This window comes from Lonchura striata, chromosome 2, assembly GCF_046129695.1.
Source record: "Lonchura striata isolate bLonStr1 chromosome 2, bLonStr1.mat, whole genome shotgun sequence".
Classification (NCBI taxonomy): domain Eukaryota; kingdom Metazoa; phylum Chordata; class Aves; order Passeriformes; family Estrildidae; genus Lonchura; species Lonchura striata.
In genome coordinates, this window is record NC_134604.1 from 36,037,367 (window position 1) to 36,059,061 (window position 21,695).

General features: G+C 41.3%; 1 protein-coding gene across 27 annotated transcripts in view; it reads left to right on the forward strand.

Moving 5' to 3' along the window:
- DLG2 (discs large MAGUK scaffold protein 2) overlaps positions 1-21,232 on the forward strand; it is a 989,662-nt gene extending 968,430 nt beyond the window's left edge. For all 27 annotated transcript variants that reach the window (XM_031505123.2, XM_031505124.2, XM_031505125.2 and 24 more), the window contains 4 exons: positions 362-534; positions 1,253-1,362; positions 15,150-15,241; positions 15,921-21,232. In XM_031505123.2, coding sequence (XP_031360983.1) covers positions 362-534; positions 1,253-1,362; positions 15,150-15,241; positions 15,921-16,027 — 482 coding nt within the window. In that variant the 3' untranslated portion in view covers positions 16,028-21,232. The remainder of the gene's footprint in view (positions 1-361; positions 535-1,252; positions 1,363-15,149; positions 15,242-15,920) is intronic.
- The last annotated feature ends 463 nt before the right edge of the window (positions 21,233-21,695 follow it).

Sequence of the window (21,695 nt, forward strand, 5' to 3'; positions counted from 1 at the left end):
TTAAGTTTAAAATATGAAATTTATTTTATATTTGAGGTTTGTGTGTAATTCTGCTGAAAAAAAAAGTGGAATTCTGGTAAACCCTTATTTTATTTTAGCCTGTATTGATTGGAGGTAAACATCAGAAGGTATTACTACAAAAAGACAGCTTTATTGGCTTAGCTCCATTAAAAACAATATGGAGTATGGAGTATTAAAAACAATATGTAGTAGCCAGAGATTTGCTCTCAGATGTGAAGTGTCATCACTTAGAGCAGACCCAGCATTGCCCACTGAGTAAACCATTTGCATTTTTCACGCTTAATTTTTACACTAAATATTTTTGCAGACTTATATGTCTTCTGGTTTTTGTTTCATGCAGATACCACACGGCCAAAGCGTGACTATGAAGTGGATGGGAGAGATTATCATTTTGTCATTTCAAGAGATCAAATGGAAAAAGATATTCAAGAGCACAAATTTATAGAAGCTGGGCAGTACAATGATAATTTGTATGGAACTAGTGTCCAGTCTGTGAGATTTGTGGCAGAAAGGGTAGGTTGACAGTAGTTTTATTGCTGGTGCAACATGATCTGCGTTGTTTTCACATTGTGTCTCAGACATGATTCTCTGCCAAAAGTATAAAATAGCTGCAAAATGACATCCTAATATTTATAGGCTTTATAATGTCTCCACAAGTGGAGTCTCTGACTTTGAATGACATCATCCTTGGCACTGTCTTTAGCTGGATGCAGTGCCGTGGTTTCAGGGTTCTAACACCTCAAGTACTCCTGGAAACAACCTCTACCCTTCCCTCTGTAAGACAGGTAGATAAACTAAATCACTTTCACAGAGACAAAAGAACAAATTATTGTTTAATTGTTTAATTGTTTAATCAGAAAGATAAATTATTTTCCTCAGGTGACACTTTGACATAAACAAGAACTGAATAAATCACTTAGAATGTGGACATCCTATTGCTTTTATGAACTGATTTTGCTCATCTCAAGAAAATCCTCCTGGCCCTGCAAATTTCATCCCAGTAAAAAATAAATCCCAAGTTTGTTCCTGTATCACCAGTGTATATTCATACTGGCATCAAAGCAAAGGAAAGAACGCAGCATAGAGGAGCGCATACCCTGGGCTACCCCTTCGCTGGTGTGCCAGTAATGGCCCCTTTCCAGGGCACTGTGTCACAGATTTGCTTCCTATCTTTTGGCTGATCTGCAGCAAAGTCTGCAAAAATAAACACATGCTCATCTGTTTCCAACAGGGCAAGCACTGTATACTTGATGTGTCAGGAAATGCTATCAAACGACTACAAGTTGCACAACTCTATCCCATTGCTATCTTCATTAAGCCCAAATCATGGGAGCCTCTGATGTGAGTATAAACTTCTTCAAGCATTTTACTATTTTCGGGTACAGCCTCAAGTGGCACCACACAGGTCTTGAGTCTACATTTGGCTTGTTCTTTAAAATTAGTAATAATGAGATGAAGTAGGAAGAGTGCCCTCAGAGCCTGTCATCCACTGTATCCTGGTATCTCAAGGAACAAGCCGTAGCTTTGAACCTTTTGGACTGGCACACATGGGATTATGTGCTGTGTGGGAACCCCAGCCTTGTTTTGGGGCCACATGTGGTGGTGAAATTCCTCCTCCAACCCGTGCTTCCAAAGAAAAACTCCGCAGGCTTAGCTGTTCGGTCTCAAGGCAGTTTATTGCTAGTTATCTAACAGATTATGTTCTTGGACTGCAGCTATTTGATCAGTGGCCTGGGTAGAGGCACACACACACCCTGACATCCTCTCTATCTGCTGTCTTCTTCGTCTCTCTCTCCGCCCAGGGTTGCTGCTATCTTTTATAAGATATCTTACGTATAACATGTTTACAATTATTCCCCAATACCTACTACCTACGTTGCTAAGTGTTTTTCCTACTCTAAACCAATCTGTGAGTGCCAACATCACCAAGAACATGGAGGTAAGGAAGAAGAAGGAAGAAGGATGGGATCAGCCCACTTTCCTCCATCTTAGAACTTCTGACCCTCATGTACAAAGTGAAAACCCCCCTGTACATGTGCTAAAACCCCCCTGTACAATACTAAAAAATATTTCCCTCTACTTCGTAACTACTTATACTATACTATCTAACCTTTTGTGATTGCTTGTTCCACCTCCAAAGTTGGTAATTCATTCCATGGCTCAAACTCAAAATCACAGTTGTTTTTCAGCTGTCTGCCAGGGTCTAGAATGCTTCTGACCAAGGCCTGGAACCTCTAAAAATGTCTGAGAGACATTTTGAGTTCCCACATCTCCCCTCCCTGTTTGAACCAGAAACACCTGCTTTGCCATGTTGTTCAAGGCTCTTTGAATGTACATGAAAATGCATGGCAGAACAAGTAGAACTACAAACCCTATAAGAATATATAACACTATTTTAAAAAGTTTTTCCACAATGGTGAAAGATTAAAAAAGCCAATGAAATCATTTCACCAGAATCTTGTAAGTTTCTTTTTCTCAATTTGCTGATACTACTTTGCATTTGTTTCATATTTTCATGAATAGATTTTGAATGATCAAGCAAGTTCATGCAGCATGTCCCCTCAAATTTTTCACATCTGTGCCCATGTGACAGCAGCAAATAACCAACTGCTGCCTTGTTCTGAAGCACCGCTTGTCTTGCACTGCTGATATTTGTTAACATGTCACTCAGTGCAGACGAAATGGCACGATTATGTTTACTCAATCCAGCATGCTATGTGGTCCAATTGTGTCAAGGTCACCCCCAACGCTGTTTTTGGGGTGAGAAAATTGCAACTGCAATTCTCCGAGCCTTGTCCCAAATACAGACATCATTATCACAATTTGGCTATATTGTTCAAAGGACCTTTTCTCTTTCCTGTGTGTCTGTTCCTTTAAAGTTTTCAAATCAGGTGTTATCAATGAGAACTCCTCAATGCTGCATGGACTGCTTTTGACTTTTGCAGGGATAGCAGGCCAAATTCTGTCCCTGCAAATGAAAAAACATTCCCTTTGGTAAAGTGGCTGGGTGTTGAAGGGATAGTTTGCTTGTCACTTTGGTGTGATTGCACCAGGCATTTCTATGAAAGGACTGATTTGGAATGATATCTACTATCTGATTATCTATCTTTGCCACTCTCAATGGATTGAATTCGGTACCAAATCCCATTTTTGTCGATCCAAAAATTTGCCAACTTTGGAGGTTCAAAAATTGTTTCCCCAGTTCTGAATGGGTCAGGCAAATGCTGTCCAGACCCGCTGCCTTTGCCAAAGTCTCCCACACCTTTTCCCTTGGTTGTCTCATGGGAAAGCCTGTCCCATTGCCCAAGGCAACAAGCAAAGGAATGAAGTACATGAACACTATCTGTCTGAACCCCATGTCCATGTCCCCAACCTCTGTGAGAAACCCCGCAATGCAGCAACATCCAAACAACACTTGATTCCCCAGAAAAACCCCAAGTCTCTGAGTTCCCAATCGTCGTCTGACGAGACGTCTGCAGCGTTGCTGTCCATCTTTGTCTGCGTGCTTGCTTCTCTGCTTCTCTGGTCCATGTTCACTGGCATCTGCACCCGATGAGGTTTCACGTGCCTTGCCGACACCCACTTCGATCCTCGTTCTATAGAAACACAAACAAAACCCTTGCCCCAAGTTATTAATGTAAATGAACTTTCAATTTGTCCTGACTCTGGGTTTTTGACAAAACTGAAGAATTTTCCCTTAGCACTGCTCGTGCACTGTTTGTAAAATGTCTGACAATTCACATACAAAACTTTGTTCAACTGCATGTGAGATGTTGCTCCTGTCTCCTCCTTTTCTGTTTATCCAAATGGATTTCAAGGTATGATATATTCTGTGGTTTCTCCTGTATGTCATGATCCAAAAATTGCTCCTGAAAATGTGTGAACTGAAACATAAATGTGAAAACATATCAACTGAAACACAAATGTTTTCAAGCTTCTCAAAAAATGCATATCTTGTGACATCAGTTTGCCACAGCTGAAGACTTTTTTCAAACCTCTCAAATTGGTCACTCCTGTAAATACAGGACGCTGTACAAACTGACACTCTGACAAGCGTTGATGATTTCCTTTGCCTGACCTTTAGAAAGCGAAAGGATTCCATCAATGTTTGTATACTTTTGTGAAAAAATGCATTGCTCAATTTTTCTTGCTCAAAAATGTCTGGCAGTGTTTGTGAGATGGACACTGTGAATCTGTCTACATGAACATTTACTTTTACTAAAAACCTCAGAAATGAAGAATGCATTCTGATGTGCATAACAAAATATTTATGTTCTCTGTCTATCAGGATTATTTTCATACATAATAGATACGAATATAAAACTTCATTGTCCGTATGTTTTAAAAGTGATTCCTCTAATTGTTTGGCCACATTTGCAATATACACTGAATCTGTGATCAGATTGATGGCTTCTGAAATAACTGAAAAACCCTGACTATTACTACTAATTTTACAATTTGTGGTGAGTCTTTTACCATTTTTTACATCTGATTCCCATTTCTCTATTTTTGGAATTTTCCATGTGATTTGTGAGTTTTCCTTGAACTATCAGTAAACACTGTCATCTTTTCTATTAATTCTTAACTTATTTTTGATTTTTCTCTAGAACTTATTTTTGCATTTAACGTATTGTGAGCTAAAAAATGAACTGTGCAAACTTCTGGGTATTCTAACAACGTGATTGAGAAATCTTGTGACTTTGGATTGTCCACTCAAAATATTTTTTCTTTCTTTAAATGTAAATGAATGATTAGGAAATCTCTGCCTGACATTATCAGCAATCCAGTGTTTGCCTTAACAATGATCTGAGCCATTATCTCTATAAGAACACTTTTTGAGGGCCTGTAAGATAAAAACAAAGATCTATTTTAAACTTCATGAAAACATTACCACGATCCTTGCTCAAAGTTATTAACTTGACTGATTTTTTCAATTTGATCCATCCAGTGTCTGGCACTCTCCTCATATTTTCCTCGACAATCAGTGAAATCAAATCTACAAAAGAACAATCTCAAAAGATTAAAATATACAAAATTTTCATTACTTATTCCAGCCTTATTTCAGGCACTTCTTCACTTCTTTTCTCTCTTTACACCTTTTTTCTTTTTTCTCTCTTTCTCTTCTTCTCTTTTGAAACAAGAAGGTTAAAATATAAAACATAATATAGAACAAGACAAAATATCGTAATAATAAAATGCAGAAAACTTATCAAAATCAATAACAATTCAAAAGAGTTCAAAAGAAAGATTCTAAATAACATATATAAAATTGAACAAAGCATAATTATCAGAAACATTGTGCCAGTGGTTCAGAGTCTGCAAACAGCTGAACATTTGTTTCAGTGAAAATTGACATTCCCTTCCCGGGCAGGGCTGACAAGTTTCACCACAAAGCTGTGTCAGCTGTCAAATTTGTAGGATCGAATTGATGGATCAAAATGATCTATACAACATTCATTTTTGTGCAAAAACCTCTGAATTTTGCTGGCAAACTCATCCGTCCAAGTTAAAATCAGGGCCTGGCCAAAACCCAAACTTTAAATTGGAGTGATGCTCTTTATCATACTATCTTGAACAAAGCTTATACTAACATTACATATATGATACCTAAAACATAACAACTTATTATAACATTTTCATATGAAATAAACACTCAAAGTTCAAACTGATAAATTGATCAAATGACACGAGGATTCATTCTTCTTGAAACTCCTTTGAAGGAAACAGATGTGTTTTCAATTGAAAGAAACCATAAAATAAACATTAACAAAACATTGTCAGAATGCTTCAGGCATTTGTCTCTGAGACTTTCTGAAAAACATTCAAGAATGTTAAAAAATAGAAATGCAATGATTCCACTCACAAGAAATATAAAAACAAACCAGAGAGTTCACCTAGAAAAATGCACAACATAGTTAAAATCCAAAATAAAACTTCAGAATGACATGTAACCTGGATGAGATTACAAAAACAACAATAAAACATACGAAAATTCATTATGAAAGAACAAAGCACAGAGCTTCACCTGATAACATGATAAAATTTCTTAACAATAACATTTATAAAACACTTAAATAGTTAAACGCAAAAGAAAGAATTTGGAAACAAACACTCTTTGTATCATTACACAAAGAAATAACAAAATAAACAAGTGATCATTAAACAATGAAATCGAGCTCAGAAAAACTCAGAATAAATTTCTTCAAGACTCTTATACACTGATAAACTTACAATAAAACAGAAAAGACTAAAATAAAACCAAAAATCCGATAGACTGTTTTCCCTTTAACTTAATATTCATTATCATCTCATAAACTCTTTCAATCAAAACCTTATTATTCTTAAAGAAAAACAACTAAACTTTGTTAATTAAACAAACTTAACCTTTGAAAAACTTAAAATAATTTTTTGAATTAAACACTACTTAAACTTAACATATAAAATATTGGTAAAAAATCCCTAAATTATATTAACTTTATGAAACCTATATATATATATATTAAATTAACAATATATAAATTCATTATCAATTAAATGCTTATAAACTTAACTTTTTCAGGGCCCAAACTAAGATAAACTTAAAGTGATATACTCTAATTAAACAATACTTAAACTTAAATTAAACTATATATAAAATTCAATTCTATTATTAATAAAATGCTAAAATACAACTTAACTTAAACCTTAACATAATAAATTACTAAAGTTTCATGCTATTCAATTCTCTATCTCAATTCTCATTATACTATCTCTTTTTCACATTATGTTCTATAAACAATATCATTTCACCACACCGGATGGGTGCATGTGCTGATCAATTCTGTCACCTAACTAAAAAATCTGGGGTTAGCATTTAAAAACATTGGAGAAATTTGAAGAAGGAGACCCTTGATTTCAAGTGGCGACTTAGCTGTATCTTATTTTTTGGGTGAATGTTGGAATTTCATCTCATCATTGCTGTGGGACATTTGGTGTAATAGATGTGATTGCAAAAAGTTATTTACTTTGGCTGCTGTGGTTTCTGGGCTGTGCCGTGTATTTGTTGTTAATGTTTTGATGTGCACTGCAGTGGAAAAAGCCTCAGCATCTGTCACACCGCAGCTCTGCTGTGGAGAGGCAGCGACCAAGGAGATCCCTGCCTTGGCTCTGCCCAGTCCCCGCTCACGCCCGAGCCCGAGCGGAGCGCAGGGGAGCAGTTCTGGCACAGTCACACCCCGCTTCTGCCTGCACTGGAGTGACTGTGTCTCTCTCCTGCTCCCAGCCCCCGCACACGCCCCGTGTCGGCTGCGCTGGACCCATTCCTGCAATCTGTCCCTCTCTGACACTTCTGCATTCGCTTTAACTTCTGCAAACGCAGAGTGCATCCTGGATTCACCCGTCTCTGTCTGTGTCGCCATGGGAACGAGAGAAGGAACACCAGCCCCGACTGCACCCTGCCGCGCCGGCCCCGGCCACGGCCGTGAGCTCGGGAATGTCCCCTCTCACGCCCGACTGAACCCGGCACCGTTCCAGTCCCAGTCTGGGTCGTCCTGCCCGGCCCCGGTGTCTGTCCCCGCTCAGCGTGCTTCGGCGCTCTGCTGACGTCATCAGCGCGCGACCGCCGCTCCCCGCCGCCGCCGCGCCCCGCGCCGCGTCCCGCGCTCGGGATTCCCCCCCCGCGCGGTCACCGCGCAGCCTGTGGGCACTTGGCTGGCTGGGGCCGCCGCCACCACTGACGCTGTCAGTGCCTGTGCCGCGCTCGAGATGCGAAAGACCCCGCTCTACCGTTCGGCGCACTTCGCTCTCCAATATGTACTTCCGACAATTAATTTACATTCGCAAACCCCGTACTAATTCCTGATAAACTTTCAGTCTAACATTTCTTCTAACAACCGATTCATGTGTAACTCATTTTTGATGCAATAACTATTCTGTTCTGGCCGTGTCTGAAACTCACAGGGGTTGCTGTGGGTTTGTGCTGGCTGTTGCCATGGGAACCGCGACGGACCATGCCCTGAGTCATCCTGGCCACGCTCCATCCCTGCCTGTGTCACCCCGGGGGTGAGGACGCTCCTGCCCTGGTCCCGGCCGTGCTTTCGCCTAACTCCAGCTCGCAGCGCCCGGTTCAGAGCCACTGCCGTCCCTCCCCAGGCTGACGCAATCACCCTCTCTGTTCCCATTCCGGTCCCGATGTTTCCCATTTCGCTTTGCCCCTCTCCTGACTGTCCCAGCACCCACAGCCCGCGCGCACCGGCCCCGCCCCGCCTGCGCCCGCCCCACGCGTTCCAGATGCGAGAATTCCCTGCACCCATGGCTCTCGTGCTTTGCTCAACCTTCACGCGCGTGCCCGCCGCCTGAGCTGCAGCAAGGGACGCCTCTCGCTGTCCCTCTGCTATTTCCTCAGCGGGACTGGCTGCCGCGATCCGGGAGCTGCCCCCCGCCTCTTGGGTGGCCGCTCTTGCGGCTTCACGGATTCTCGACACCGAACGCGCCACGGGACGCTCGGGACGCCTGGCCGCTGCACCCGCGCCCCCGCTGCCCCGTGTCTGCGCTGTTCCCGCTGCCCCAACTCTCGCCTGCACCGCGGGCTGTTTTGAACTCCCAGCCCGAGCAGCCACGAGAGATTTCTCCTCTCCCCTCCTCTTCCCCCTCTGCTCTGCACTCCCTCTGCACCCTCCCCCACCGGAGATGCCGCCGCCGCCGCTGCCCCTCTCGCCGCGGGTTTGGACTCGAGCAGTGCTGGTCCCTTCCCCCGCTGGGGGCTGCGGCTGTGCTTGGCTTATCTCTCTGTCTGGGGGATTTGCATTGGAGGAGCTCAGGGATTGAGGTTCGAGGGAAACTGAGGAACAGTGGGAACCCGGACACACAGGGCATGATGACAGACCATCCCCTGATTGTCCATGGAAGGCAGTCCTGCTTTCCCTGGATCTGTGGTGAGGAAAACTGCCCCGAGCTGCTGGCTGGGCAATCTTTCCCCTTTGTGCTCCCATAGAAACCCCAGCTGTCCGGCTGGACGTGCCGTGCTGTAGAGCTGGCTATAATATTGTCCTTGTTAAAAACAAAAGTTTTGCAGCAGTCTTATCTTTTTGTCCTTTTGTGGCTCAGTAATAAAGTTACTTATTGATCTTTTGCCAAAAATTCAATCCCAAGAAAAATATATATCTGTGTGCGAGTGACTACACCGCACCTATGATAACAAAGCTTTCATTTCATTTGGGCTGTCTCTACCTGATGGGTAGAAGTTTCGCCCTATAGGGCTAAAAAAAAGTCTTTGGTGTGTCCTTGGGAAAAATTCCTTCCCTCCCCATGTTCTTAATTTCAACCATTCTCACCAAAAGCTGAGTCAGCATGAAGTCAGTCCGGAGATGGCACTGTCCATCGTCCAGCAGGTCACAGGCGAGGAATCCCAGGCGCGCTTCTGGTTTCTCTCCTCCTGGCTGTCCTCCAGACGAAATGCCTTGGTGAAGGTCAGGTTCTTATCTTGAGCTTTCCGCTCCCTCTCTTCTTGAAAATGCGGAGAGTGTGTACTGCTCTTCTTTTTTTTTTTTTTCTTCTTTCTTTTTCTGCCGATGAAGGTTGGAGGTTGTTTGATGTTTCTTTTTCTTCTTTTTATTGATGCCCGACCAGGGACGCCAGATGTGGGAACCCCAGCCTTGTTTTGGGGCCACATGTGGTGGTGAAATTCCTCCTCCAACCCGTGCTTCCAAAGAAAAACTCCGCAGGCTTAGCTGTTCGGTCTCAAGGCAGTTTATTGCTAGTTATCTAACAGATTATGTTCTTGGACTGCAGCTATTTGATCAGTGGCCTGGGTAGAGGCACACACACACCCTGACATCCTCTCTATCTGCTGTCTTCTTCGTCTCTCTCTCCGCCCAGGGTTGCTGCTATCTTTTATAAGATATCTTACGTATAACATGTTTACAATTATTCCCCAATACCTACTACCTACGTTGCTAAGTGTTTTTCCTACTCTAAACCAATCTGTGAGTGCCAACATCACCAAGAACATGGAGGTAAGGAAGAAGAAGGAAGAAGGATGGGATCAGCCCACTTTCCTCCATCTTAGAACTTCTGACCCTCATGTACAAAGTGAAAACCCCCCTGTACATGTGCTAAAACCCCCCTGTACAATACTAAAAAATATTTCCCTCTACTTCGTAACTACTTATACTATACTATCTAACCTTTTGTGATTGCTTGTTCCACCTCCAAAGTTGGTAATTCATTCCATGGCTCAAACTCAAAATCACAGTTGTTTTTCAGCTGTCTGCCAGGGTCTAGAATGCTTCTGACCAAGGCCTGGAACCTCTAAAAATGTCTGAGAGACATTTTGAGTTCCCACAGTGCTGGACCATGAAGGACCCCCTGCCAGTGGTTGGTGTACTTGCTCCAGCCTGTGCAACGAGTTCACCAGGGACTGACTCACACAGCTTGGCTTGTCCCATGCATCCTTAGGTGTTCTTGGGGTTTACAGCCTGGCCAAGGGCATGAACCAGGGGCTAAACCTGTGTCAGACTTGAGGTGTGTTCCTCTTCATTTTCATGCAGGTCTGTAAGAGGATAGGCAAGGAGCCATGGGACTGGAGAAAGGCAAACATAACACTTAAAAGAATGAAAGAGAAGGCTGTCCGAGGTGGCACATACTCTGGGGGGATAAGATCAAAACTCAATGTAAGAGCAGTAAGATGAAATTCAGCAGGAAAGACAATGAAAACACAGGTACAAGCAGGGAATAATTTAGCTATAGCACTGAAGAAAAGCATCTGGCATTTGGGGTGGATCACACAGGAATATGAATGGATGGGTAATGTGGTTGCAAAAAAGGGAACTTGCCACTTTGGGCTGTATTCATATCAGTGTTGTGTAAGGACAAAATAGACTGCTATTTTGTTTTACTGGGGCCTCAGCTGGAGTGCTGGACTGATTCAGGGTTCCACCCTCCTGGTGGAGGAGGAGCAGGAATTATCTAGTGTCACAGAGAGAAGGCTGAGGAGGAAATATGGAATTGATATTCATCCTGAGTTAAAACTCAGGATAAAATTATCAAGTTGTTTTCCATGTAGTTATGCAAGAGCTATCAGCTTAATTTGCTGTGATAGGAGTGAAATTTTGAACTCTATGCCAGTTCTGTTCAATATTTTTACTGACGACATGGATGAGGGTATTGAGTGTTTCATTAGTAAATTTGCAGACAACACTAAGCTAGGAGCGTGTGTCGATCTGTCAGAAGGTAGGAGGGCTCTGCAGAGAGATCTGGAATGGTTGGATGGATGGGCAGAGTCCAAAAAGATGAAGGCTAATAAATCCAAGTGCCGAGTCCTACATTTTGGCCACAATAACCCTGCAGTGTTATAGGCTGGGGATGGTGTGGCTGGACAGTGCCCAGGCAGAAAGGGACCTGGGGGCACCGATTGACAGCAGCTGAACATGAGCCAGCAGTGAGCCCTGGGGGCCAAGAAGGCCGAGAGCATCCTGGCCTGTGTCAGGAATGGTGTGGCCAGCAGGAGCAGGGAGGTCACCTTCCCCTGTACTCAGCACTGGCAAGGCCACACCTTGAGTGCTGCGTCCAGTTCTGGGCCCCTCAGTTTGGGAAGGACACTGAGATGCTTGAGTGTGTCCAGAGGAGGCAACAAGGCTGGTGAGGGGCTTGGAACACAAACCCTGTGAGGAACAACTGAGGGAGATGGGAGTGTTTAGCCTGGAGAAAAGGAGACTCAGGAGTGACCTTGTCACTCCCTACAACTCCCTGAAAGGTGGTTGAAGCCAGGTGGGGGTTGGTCTCTTTCTCCAGACAGCAACTGACAGAACCAGAGGTCACAGTCCCAAGCTGCAACAAGGGAAATATAGGTTGGATATTAGGAAAAAGTTTTTTATGGAAAGAGTGATTAAGTACTGGAACTGTCTGCCGGGCAAGGTGGTGGAGTCAACATCCCTGGATATGTTTAAAAAAGGACTGGATGTGACACTAAGTGCCATGGTTTAGTTGAGGTCCTAGGGTATGGGTTGGATTTGATGATCTTGAAGGTCTCTTCCAACCTAGTGATTCCGTGATTCTTTGATTCCCATTCCCCAGGGCTCTGCCAATGCCAGGTAGTGCCATAGGATTGTGTTTGACAGCTAAAACATTGGCACTCCCCCTCCTGTGACAGATGCGTGTCTGGTGATGGTAACAGTGTGCCTGCAGCCACTGGGCACAAAGCCAGAGAATTCCAACATGACCCATCCCCGGAATATGCATTCTTCTTGGCCCTGCCTTTGGCAATGACCTTGTTGTATGTCCAGCCACATTACAAGGAATGATGCACATGATCTGGTATTTACATCATCCTGACTTCCTGATTTTTCTTCCAGCCCTACAACTCAAAAATATTCTGATTTTGTTGCTGCATAGAAGGGAAGGTAGTCTGATAGCCTGCCTTCTGCACTGATTGTTTTAACAGAAATTTTAACATACAGTTTTCCCATTCATAAAACATTTCCATTGTGTGTTTAATGCTGGCATTGCCTCTGGAGTGATTAAAAAAAACCAAAGTAAATAAAAGTGGCCCTTACTCTGAAAAATACATCAGGCAGAACCAGAAAAGTGGCAATAATGTGAAGGCTTTGTTGATTTGATGTTAGAACAGCAAATCCTTGAATAGACTGAATGATTTATAAAGATGCAAAATATTATGACAATCATTCTGTTGTTGAACCAAAGCAATGCTAATACTTAGGCAAATAAAACAAGTGGGCTGTTCCAGAAATGCCTGGACTTGGCACACAGTGCTATGATCTAGTTAACAGGGTGGTAGTCAGTCAAAGGTTGGACTTGATGATCTTGGAGGTCTTTTTCAACGTAATGATTCTGTGATTCAGTCTTCTTTAGGCATGTGAGTACTGCAACACAAAAAAAAATTATTGGCTTATCTGTCATAACTATTACTCCTGTTCATACAAATGAGTTGAAAGCCACTTCAATAGCAAAGTCAAAACACAAAAGACAAAAAAAAATTCTAATCACAAGATGCAGAGAAACAAAGACAAAAGATTTCTCTTTCATCAAAATTAGCACATAAAGTTGTAGTGTCTCATTTATGCATATGCTCATTTGCAGCCATCTGAAGTGGAGGTAAGAGTGAAGGGAGCATAAATCAAATTTGCACTTGAAAGAACACATGGCCATTGCTGTAAACAAACTGCTCCATCACCCCTCTCTCCCTCCCTCCCTCCCTTCTCATTCCTACATGACTCCACCTGGTTTACTCCCAGAGGCATGCTTGTTCATACTCTTCAATCAGCCTCTCTCTCTAGAGGAATGAGGACAGTGGTGAGATCATGGGGATGAGAAATTGAAGTAAGAAAGAACCTGCCTGGGTGAGCTCTTCACTGGGAGAGGAGGAAGGCCCTGTAAAATATGCACTATATTTTGAATTCACCAGCTGTGCAGGTCCCCAGCTAAGAAATAAGAAATAGAAGGGACTGCAGCATGACAGTATTTTAATTTCATCATGAAAAATGGACATCATGGTCCTCTCCTTCTCCATCCTCTCTTCTAAGGACCCAGAATGGGCAGAGTCAGGAATACAATTAGCACAGTTTTATACCCCAGGCAAATCTAAAACCTGAAAGTGTAATGCAAATTTCTACCTGTTTCAAAGTATTTTAAACACTTGTTTTAAACACTTGTTTATATTTATATTATTATTTTTGCTGCTTTTCAAAGATCTTGAGAAAGACTTTTCAAAAATTTACTGGAAACAGATCTGAAAAGATGCTGTTAGCATTGCAATATTGGTTAAGTGCCCATAAGATGAAAAAGTTAAGTTTTGCTAAGAATTTGCAGTGGCATGTCCCACTACAGGACAGAGTTTTAGTTAAGTCACCTAAAGCAGGGGTAGCTGATGTGAAGTCCACCTGATTAGATAGCAATATTTCCAATAAATAGAATTAGTATTATTACAAATTTAGCAGAACAACACACAGATTATACTAAACCTTTTTATGTATCCTACAAATAACTGTCATAAATTTTAAAATAAATATTTCTTATCCTTCATTTTATAAACCTGCTGTCTCCATAGCATTAGTACTTGCTAAGAGATTTTTCTAAGCATTTTTCCCAGCTATATGGTTTCTTATATAGGTAGGCAGCTTTAAGCCATTTCTGGAAACTCCGTTTTGCATCCCAGACATCTTCCAGGATGTTTTTCAGAAGTCAAGTAGGTGTTAGCTGTTGCAAGTTCATACTGTAGTGCACTTCATAGAACATATTTTTTCACTATCATGTCCATAATTTACTACTTGTATCACCCATGGCATACTGTATACAGTCCATTACCACATATCATATGATTCAGTGAAAGGCATAAAATCAGATTTATGCTCTCCTAGTTGGCTCAGAAAATTTCTGTCATGTTTTAAGAAAAAAATTAATCTACACTGGGAAAAAATGCTAGAACAAGCAAATTCTATTTATTGAGAATTTGGACATCTACAGGCATATGAGTATAAGGCAGTGAATGAGCATGATCTTAATTCATTGCCAGTATGGAGTGGTATTAATACCTGAGCATGCATGGGCAAGAGAACTAATTTCTTACACTTGTTAAATAATGCTTCTGTTGAAACAGAAATGCTCCATTGAATAATAAAACTCTGAAGAAACCAGAATGTTATCTTCTATATTTGTTTTTTTATTTATTAGCAGCCAATAAGCAGTCAGTACAACCTTATCCGTCTGAGACCACCGGCTGAGTTTGGGAGATACAGAGGTTCCTGAAGGAGCTTCAGGCAGGAGTGCTGAGTGCTCAGACTATGCAACATCCTGGATTCCAGACCTGTCTATGAGCTCCTGATATCTCAAGTCTATCTCAGTTAACAGCTGCCAGACTCAGACCTTGTATTTTGTTTGCGAATGTAGAGTAGTGAACCCAAGATAAAAATTTGGTAGAGAAAAGTGAAATGGGAAATAGTCTGAAGAAGTAGTTTTGTACTACATAATAATGAAATTAAATTGAAAATATTGAAGCTGTCCATGAGCTGTTGGAGGAATTTTACAGTTTCATTCTTTTACCAATCTCAATCCATCTGTGATTCAGTTGAGCATGCTTTTTGAAAGCTGTTCTAGCAAGAATCTAAACTTTTTGATTAATTCCTCCATCTTTCTAGGGAAATGAATAAACGTCTTACAGAGGAGCAAGCAAAGAAAACCTATGATCGAGCAATTAAATTAGAACAAGAATTTGGAGAATATTTCACAGGTATGTTTTTATTAATACCAATTTTTTTTTCCCAAGATATAGTCTTTTATTGCAAAACTGCTGGATCAACCCTGTCTTTGAGCTAGAGAACCTATCAATATAGTGTGCCCAGAGCAAGGACTTCTAGCCTGAGAGAATTGTTTCCTTGAAATTCAAGAGCAGTTGAGGCACTTGACTCCTCAAAAGTTTGATGTCCTGAAGGAGTATCTGTGTGGAGGGAAATTAAGGGAAAAACCACTGTGTTTTGTTACAGTTATTTTACCTTCTGTTAGCTTAAGCCTGTTCTTGTTAACCTCAGCAGCCAAGAGTGAACTCATAACCAGATCAGAAAGGGTGCAAATCTGCTGCTGCCCACTGCTGAAGTAGGTTCTAAATTGAATGAAGTTGACCTCCAGCAGTGGGAGGATCTCTTGTGCTGCCCTCCCCAGGACAGACGTGCTAGTTCTCTGAACTAACCTGGCTCAGTCTTCTCAGTACAAGCAGTGGGATGGATCTCTGACAGAGGCAGGTGCCATTGCTTTGAACTTAATTGTCATATGCAGGGGTGTGACTTTTCCATAAACATTTCAGTGTGCTGGTATTCCTTCTCATTTTATGAGTATCTATGAGTGTGCTGAAGATCTGCTGGATACTGTACCTATTAATTAAAAGAAATATTGGTATGTTTTCTCTACTGCAGCTATTGTCCAAGGAGATAGCTTAGAAGATATATATAATCAATGCAAACTTGTAATTGAAGAACAATCTGGGCCTTTCATCTGGATTCCTTCAAAGGAAAAATTATAAATTAGCCACTGCACCTCTGATTACGACGGGAGAATATTTAGAAGAAAACTATAATATACTATTTGGAGGCTTTCCTGTTTTTGTTGCATTTATGTTCTTTGCAGTCAATGTGAATTTTGATGAATGTACAACACAAAGTGTTTGAAGCCATGAAGGACACTGATGGGTCAAAGGGTAGGAACAAAAAGACTTCTACCATGTAAAGCAAATCTGTTGTGTGCTCAGAGCACGAGTTGTAGGTATAAACTTTTGATGTGGAGACCCTCTGTCAAGGGAGCTAAGCCACCTCTGGTGCCCAGGCGGACATTTTGATCAATTTCAATGGCTGAGCTCAGTGTGTTGATTGCTTTAGAGAAGTTCCCAGCTCTTGAACCTCACAGGGGGCTTGATCCTGCAAGGCGCTCAGCACTTGACCCCAGTTCCTACACATGAGTAGCCTGTTGACTTGGAGTCACTTGTGACCCTTCCCTTCGCCATTCAGTCCCACCAGTTCCAGTAGGACTATTCACGTGCTCAAAGCTAGGCACAGGCTTAAGCATTTTGCTAGATCAGGGCCACACGCACCTTGCAAAATCAAGCTCAGAGTATTTGGTCCACTTCCTACTGAGGTCACTGTTGGGACATTCTGTGACCTGACTGGGAGGCGGGTCTTGTTCCAAGCTTGTCATTGCACATTTGTAGTTGGTACACCTCGACTTTGGTAACTATGCACATCTTTTGATTTCTGAAACCAAGTCAAGCTTTTTTTTTCCCCCTTTGGAAGCACTATTGCATCAGGAGCTACCAACAATATGGTTTATTTTGATGGTGTTTAGAGGTGGGAGAGGATGGAAGCATTTCACACCACACACACGTGCACACAAACACGTTCCCATGCCGACAGACACATGTACGAGGATTCACAGCACCTATGTTAACAAGGAGGGATACAACTGGGAAAAGCTTTAAAATTTTTGATTGTCTATTTTATCATTTATATTGATAGAAGGCACTTAAAGATGGAATAATTTATAAAAATAAAAATATATTGATGTATAGAAACTAATTTCTATAGGTAAAATGTTTTTGTGAAGATATTTTGTAAAGATTAATTAATTGAAAGATTAAATATTTACACCCTTGTGCGACTGTCAAATGTAAAGAGGACCATCAAGTTGCATTATACCTCTTCCATAACAGATTCTCTATTATTAATGACAAGCAAGAAAATTCCTTAAATAGTAGTTGTCATCCTTTTTTCTTTCAATTTAATCCTCTCCCTTGCCTCTGTTTAATCATGATGAAATCCTTTGGAAAGATCTCTTGAACTCACTGCCCTGTAGGAATTTTCTGAACACAAAAAGATAATGTATCTTTGAGAGGGACAACTATTCAGAAGCAAAATGTCAGTGCTTAAATGCAGCTAATAATTTCTCTCTTAGGAAGGAGGCACCCTTAATCCCCAAATGTTTTATGACTCTTCCTGTTTCCCTCAGGGAAATAACAAAAGCATTTGATCTTTCCTCTTTTTGCAAGCAGGTCACCAACTAACTTGTATCTTCATTCATTTCACAGTCAACAAGGGTCTTAAAAGCAAAAACTGAGGCAATAGACATTTGTGAGGGATTTGGGGAAAGTCTGTGGAATTGCAGTCTGGGGTGTACGGAAGGGGAGAAGGAGGTATTTTTTTTCTCATTTCACATTGCCCTTCTTCTGTGTAGTGATGCCATTCCTCACTGACTTACAAGGGGACAACTGCAAGGGATGCTATGACAGTAAAACTGAGTTGCCTTTGCTGCTGCTGGACCATGTTCTCTATAAAACCCACACTCCTGCCTCTGCTGCACTGCAGGAGTGCAATGCTTATAGCTGGTGGCTACAGCAGCCCTAATGCTTACAGATGTCTTAAGGGCAAATGCTAAATAGACTCTTCTGGCACTTGTCTGTTTCAAGCTTACACTTCTTACACCCTGTCCAGCTGACAGGGCGACCCAGCCACCTTCCGCGGACAGCGCGACGAGCTGGCTCTTTGCAAAAGCCACCAGCAGTGACAGGGTTAAAAACACGGGCATTTTACTGGCTCTTGAGTGAGCCTCTCTCACTTACTGCCCAACTATGGTAACGGAGAAGTTCACACTTCTTTAACTATTTTTCCTGCCTGGTCAGCGCAGATTTATAAACAAGGGTTTCAGTTAAGTCTCCAGAAGAGCTTTGTAACCAGAAGGGCTATAAACCTTTTTTTTTTCTTAATATTAATTAATGAATGCTTTGATTTTGGATAATTCTGCAGAAGTCCACAGAGTGACCCCAGATCTTTGGAAGCCATGGATTTTTCCATGCTAGCAAAATACTATTGCCTCAGGTTGGGAAATAGCCCACCAGACCTGAAAAACCAAGTATCCTAAAGCAGGAACTTCATTCTAATTTTCAGCTCTGTTTTTAAGCAATCAATCACATCTGCTTCTTTGTTTCTTAGTTCAGCATGCAGCCTTTTATGGTACTATCCTACTAGTAACTGTTTTGCTTTGTCATGTGCTGTGCTTTACAGTGAACAGTAACACTACGGCTGAGTACAATCAATTTTTCCATCAGTCCTTGGTTACTGTAGTAACATTATTTATTTTTCCCTGTCTGTTGTTTGTGCTTCCATCTTAGAGTTGACATTGCACTTCTTTTTTTTTTTTTTTTTTAAATAAAACATATATTTAAAAACAAATCGTCAAGAAAACCAGTGAGAGATCTTATTTCCCTTAGGACTTGTACTCCCATTTGTTTTGTGTGTTGATGTTTTGCATTCCATATTGCAGCATCCTAAGAGCTGCAGTCCATTTTTGCATTGCAGCTGTTCAGATCATACTGGGTGGTAGTGGGAGGAGGAAGAAAAACATAAAACTCATGCAAAATTACATCTGGTAAAAAAGAAGTCCAAACTTGCAACCCACAGCAATTGGCGCCTGATTCCGTATTGATGCTAACACGGCTTAGCATAATCAGATTCCTTTTCTGTCCACGTTAAAGACTTGAGAGCATCTAACCATGAGATCAATGCGAATGCTGGACCCTTTAGGAAAAGTGCCAGATCACACCCCTGGTGCTATATCTCATGTTCTGGCACAGTGTGTAGCACCATAGGGTCTAAGCAGAATCAAAATTATCACAGCTTTTTGTCCACCCATGAATGATCACAATGACATCTTGCTAGCTTTGTGCAGATGTGCAATATTACAACTTAATTATTTTTCCTTGCCACAAACAAAGAAAATAAAAAATCTTCCATGCACTGACTCATTGAGAGTCTGCTAACAGGGCTCAGTGGAATGGCACTTCTTCACTGGTCTTACAGTCTGACCATCAACCAGTGGAAGAGCCTCTTTCTTGCTTAATCCCCCTTCCTACAGAGGTACCCTGCCCATGCTAGCACTTTGTAATTTCTTTGGTAGTAAAGGCTGTTTCTAGATCAATATTCTGTGATGTAATTGTCATTGTAGCTAGCATGGTTTGATGCTCTGGTGTGGATAGGGTCATAAGAACCACTTGGTGAAAGTCAAGGATAAGAAATCTCTCCATTGCACTGAAATTACAAATCCTCATCCTGGAGAGCAGTGTGGTACCTGAGCTAATAACCACTACGAGCCAGCAACAGTGTCCTAGGTATACAAGATCCACCTACCTATTTACATTAGTTTTCTATGGAGAAATTGTTGGCATTACACCTTCACTGTTACTTGCTCATCAGCACCCAGTCAAATTGTATTTTTGGTTTTCTTATATTTGAGTTTTTGTTTTTCAAATTGTATCCCTGATCAGAGGATTCAGTGAGTGAAAACACATGAGGGCATTTGTAGGAAAAACCATGCTGAGGAAAAAGTATCACCCTCCTTTTTCAGATGCAGATTTAAAGCCATAATATCTGCTATGTTCACAGAAAGTGGTCTTTTATCCTCCACAGTTTTTAATCTCAGTATTTTCCCTCTTGAACATTTTGCCTGTCATGTTATGCATGTGGTTCACTGTGCAACTGCATTCAAGTGCGCAAGCCCCTTCCTTGGTGGAATAAACATTTTTCTTTCCCATTAAAAATCAGACATTTTGTCAATTGTTTCAGAAATAAGGATAAGGTTATTATGCTAAAAAAAGGAAGTTTCCATTCTAGGACACAAATCAGCATCAAAGCTAACAGATAGCATCTAAAATTTATTCAGCATATAGCTAGCCTAGATCATCAGCTGGTGGAAATCACAGTCGCTCCTCTGATTTCAATGGAGTCCATCTCATTTATATCACCTGAAGTTAAACATCCATCCTCCTCATCATAATTTTTGCATCTCTGTAAAACACCAAGGCCACCTGATTAAACAGCGGCTCAGCACCTTCCGTCATTATTTACTGCTTATTTTACTGTTACACTCAGAGGGCCAAGTCATGGACCAAGATCCTTTTGAGGCCAGTGCTGTGAAATTGCTAACAAAAAGACCCCAAGGGCCAAATGGATTTGCAGAAGGCTTCAGCTGCACTGACATCTCACCAAGAGCTATAGGAACGATCACTTCATTGGCCCTTTTTGAGATTCTGCCTTTAAGGTGAAAAACACGAGAGGCAATCCATCATCTCTCACACCACATTAGCAGCTTACACCTTCTGGCCCTACAGCACAGGCAACTTGCCCTGATATAAAACAGCATGTCTGGGCATGGGAGCGAGCATCCTAGGCAAGATCTTTGGTGTGGGGGGAAAAACCACTTTAAAAAGGAAAATAAAAATGGCAACACTGTTGGCTCTTAGTGGGATAGCCTTTTAATTTCTGGATTTGTGCTCCTAAATTTGAATTGGCCAGTTTGAATTTCTGAATGCAGCAGCCTGTCTGCACCAAGCTGCTCCCTCCAGAACAATGTCCAGCGTGCGTCTCTTTAGCAGGATGTTTCTCAGTCCAGCTGTAGTGTGGGGTACTCAGAATCTGAACTGGAGTTTACAAAACACCCTGTCCAGCTTACACTCCTGTTATGTGTAAATACTCTGCGCATCCATTCCATTTGTGTAAAGAATAAAGCACACACAATTATAAAAATCAAGCTGTATATTTCATACTAGCTGTGTCCTTGCTTATTTATTCCAGTCCAAGCTCTCAGCTGTGGTTCAGTTGTAAATGCTTGATAGAGTGTTTATAAATATGTCATGAATTTTATTATAAAATATTAATATTAAAGCATTTTTACAGTTTATAGCAAATTGCTTCTTCACAAGGCATAATTTGTCTTTTTTCCTTGGAGCAGAATAGTAAAAAAGAAATATGCTTTTATTTTGTCCTGAGATATTATCACATCTATCACAGAAGACTGACACAAGTCTGGAATTAGGAGGATGGTTTCATAAATTATTAAGAATAAGACACCTTTTTCCTTCTTGCTCTTTTTATTTCTTTTTTACTTCACATTGAAGCAGAAGTTCCCACCAAGAAGATTCATTCTGTTGAAGTACAGCCACTTTCTCCTTACCACAATTCTGCTGTGAATTCAGTATCATCAGCATCTTGATGAATAATTACCAGAATACTTTTTATAATTAAATAATCATTCCATGTTTATGACATTGCTGCACAGCCATGAGGAAAAGGACTGTAATAATTACATTATAGCTGCTTCTAAGCAGCTTAGTGGAGCACAAACTCACTTGTGCTATGGGATCCCAACAG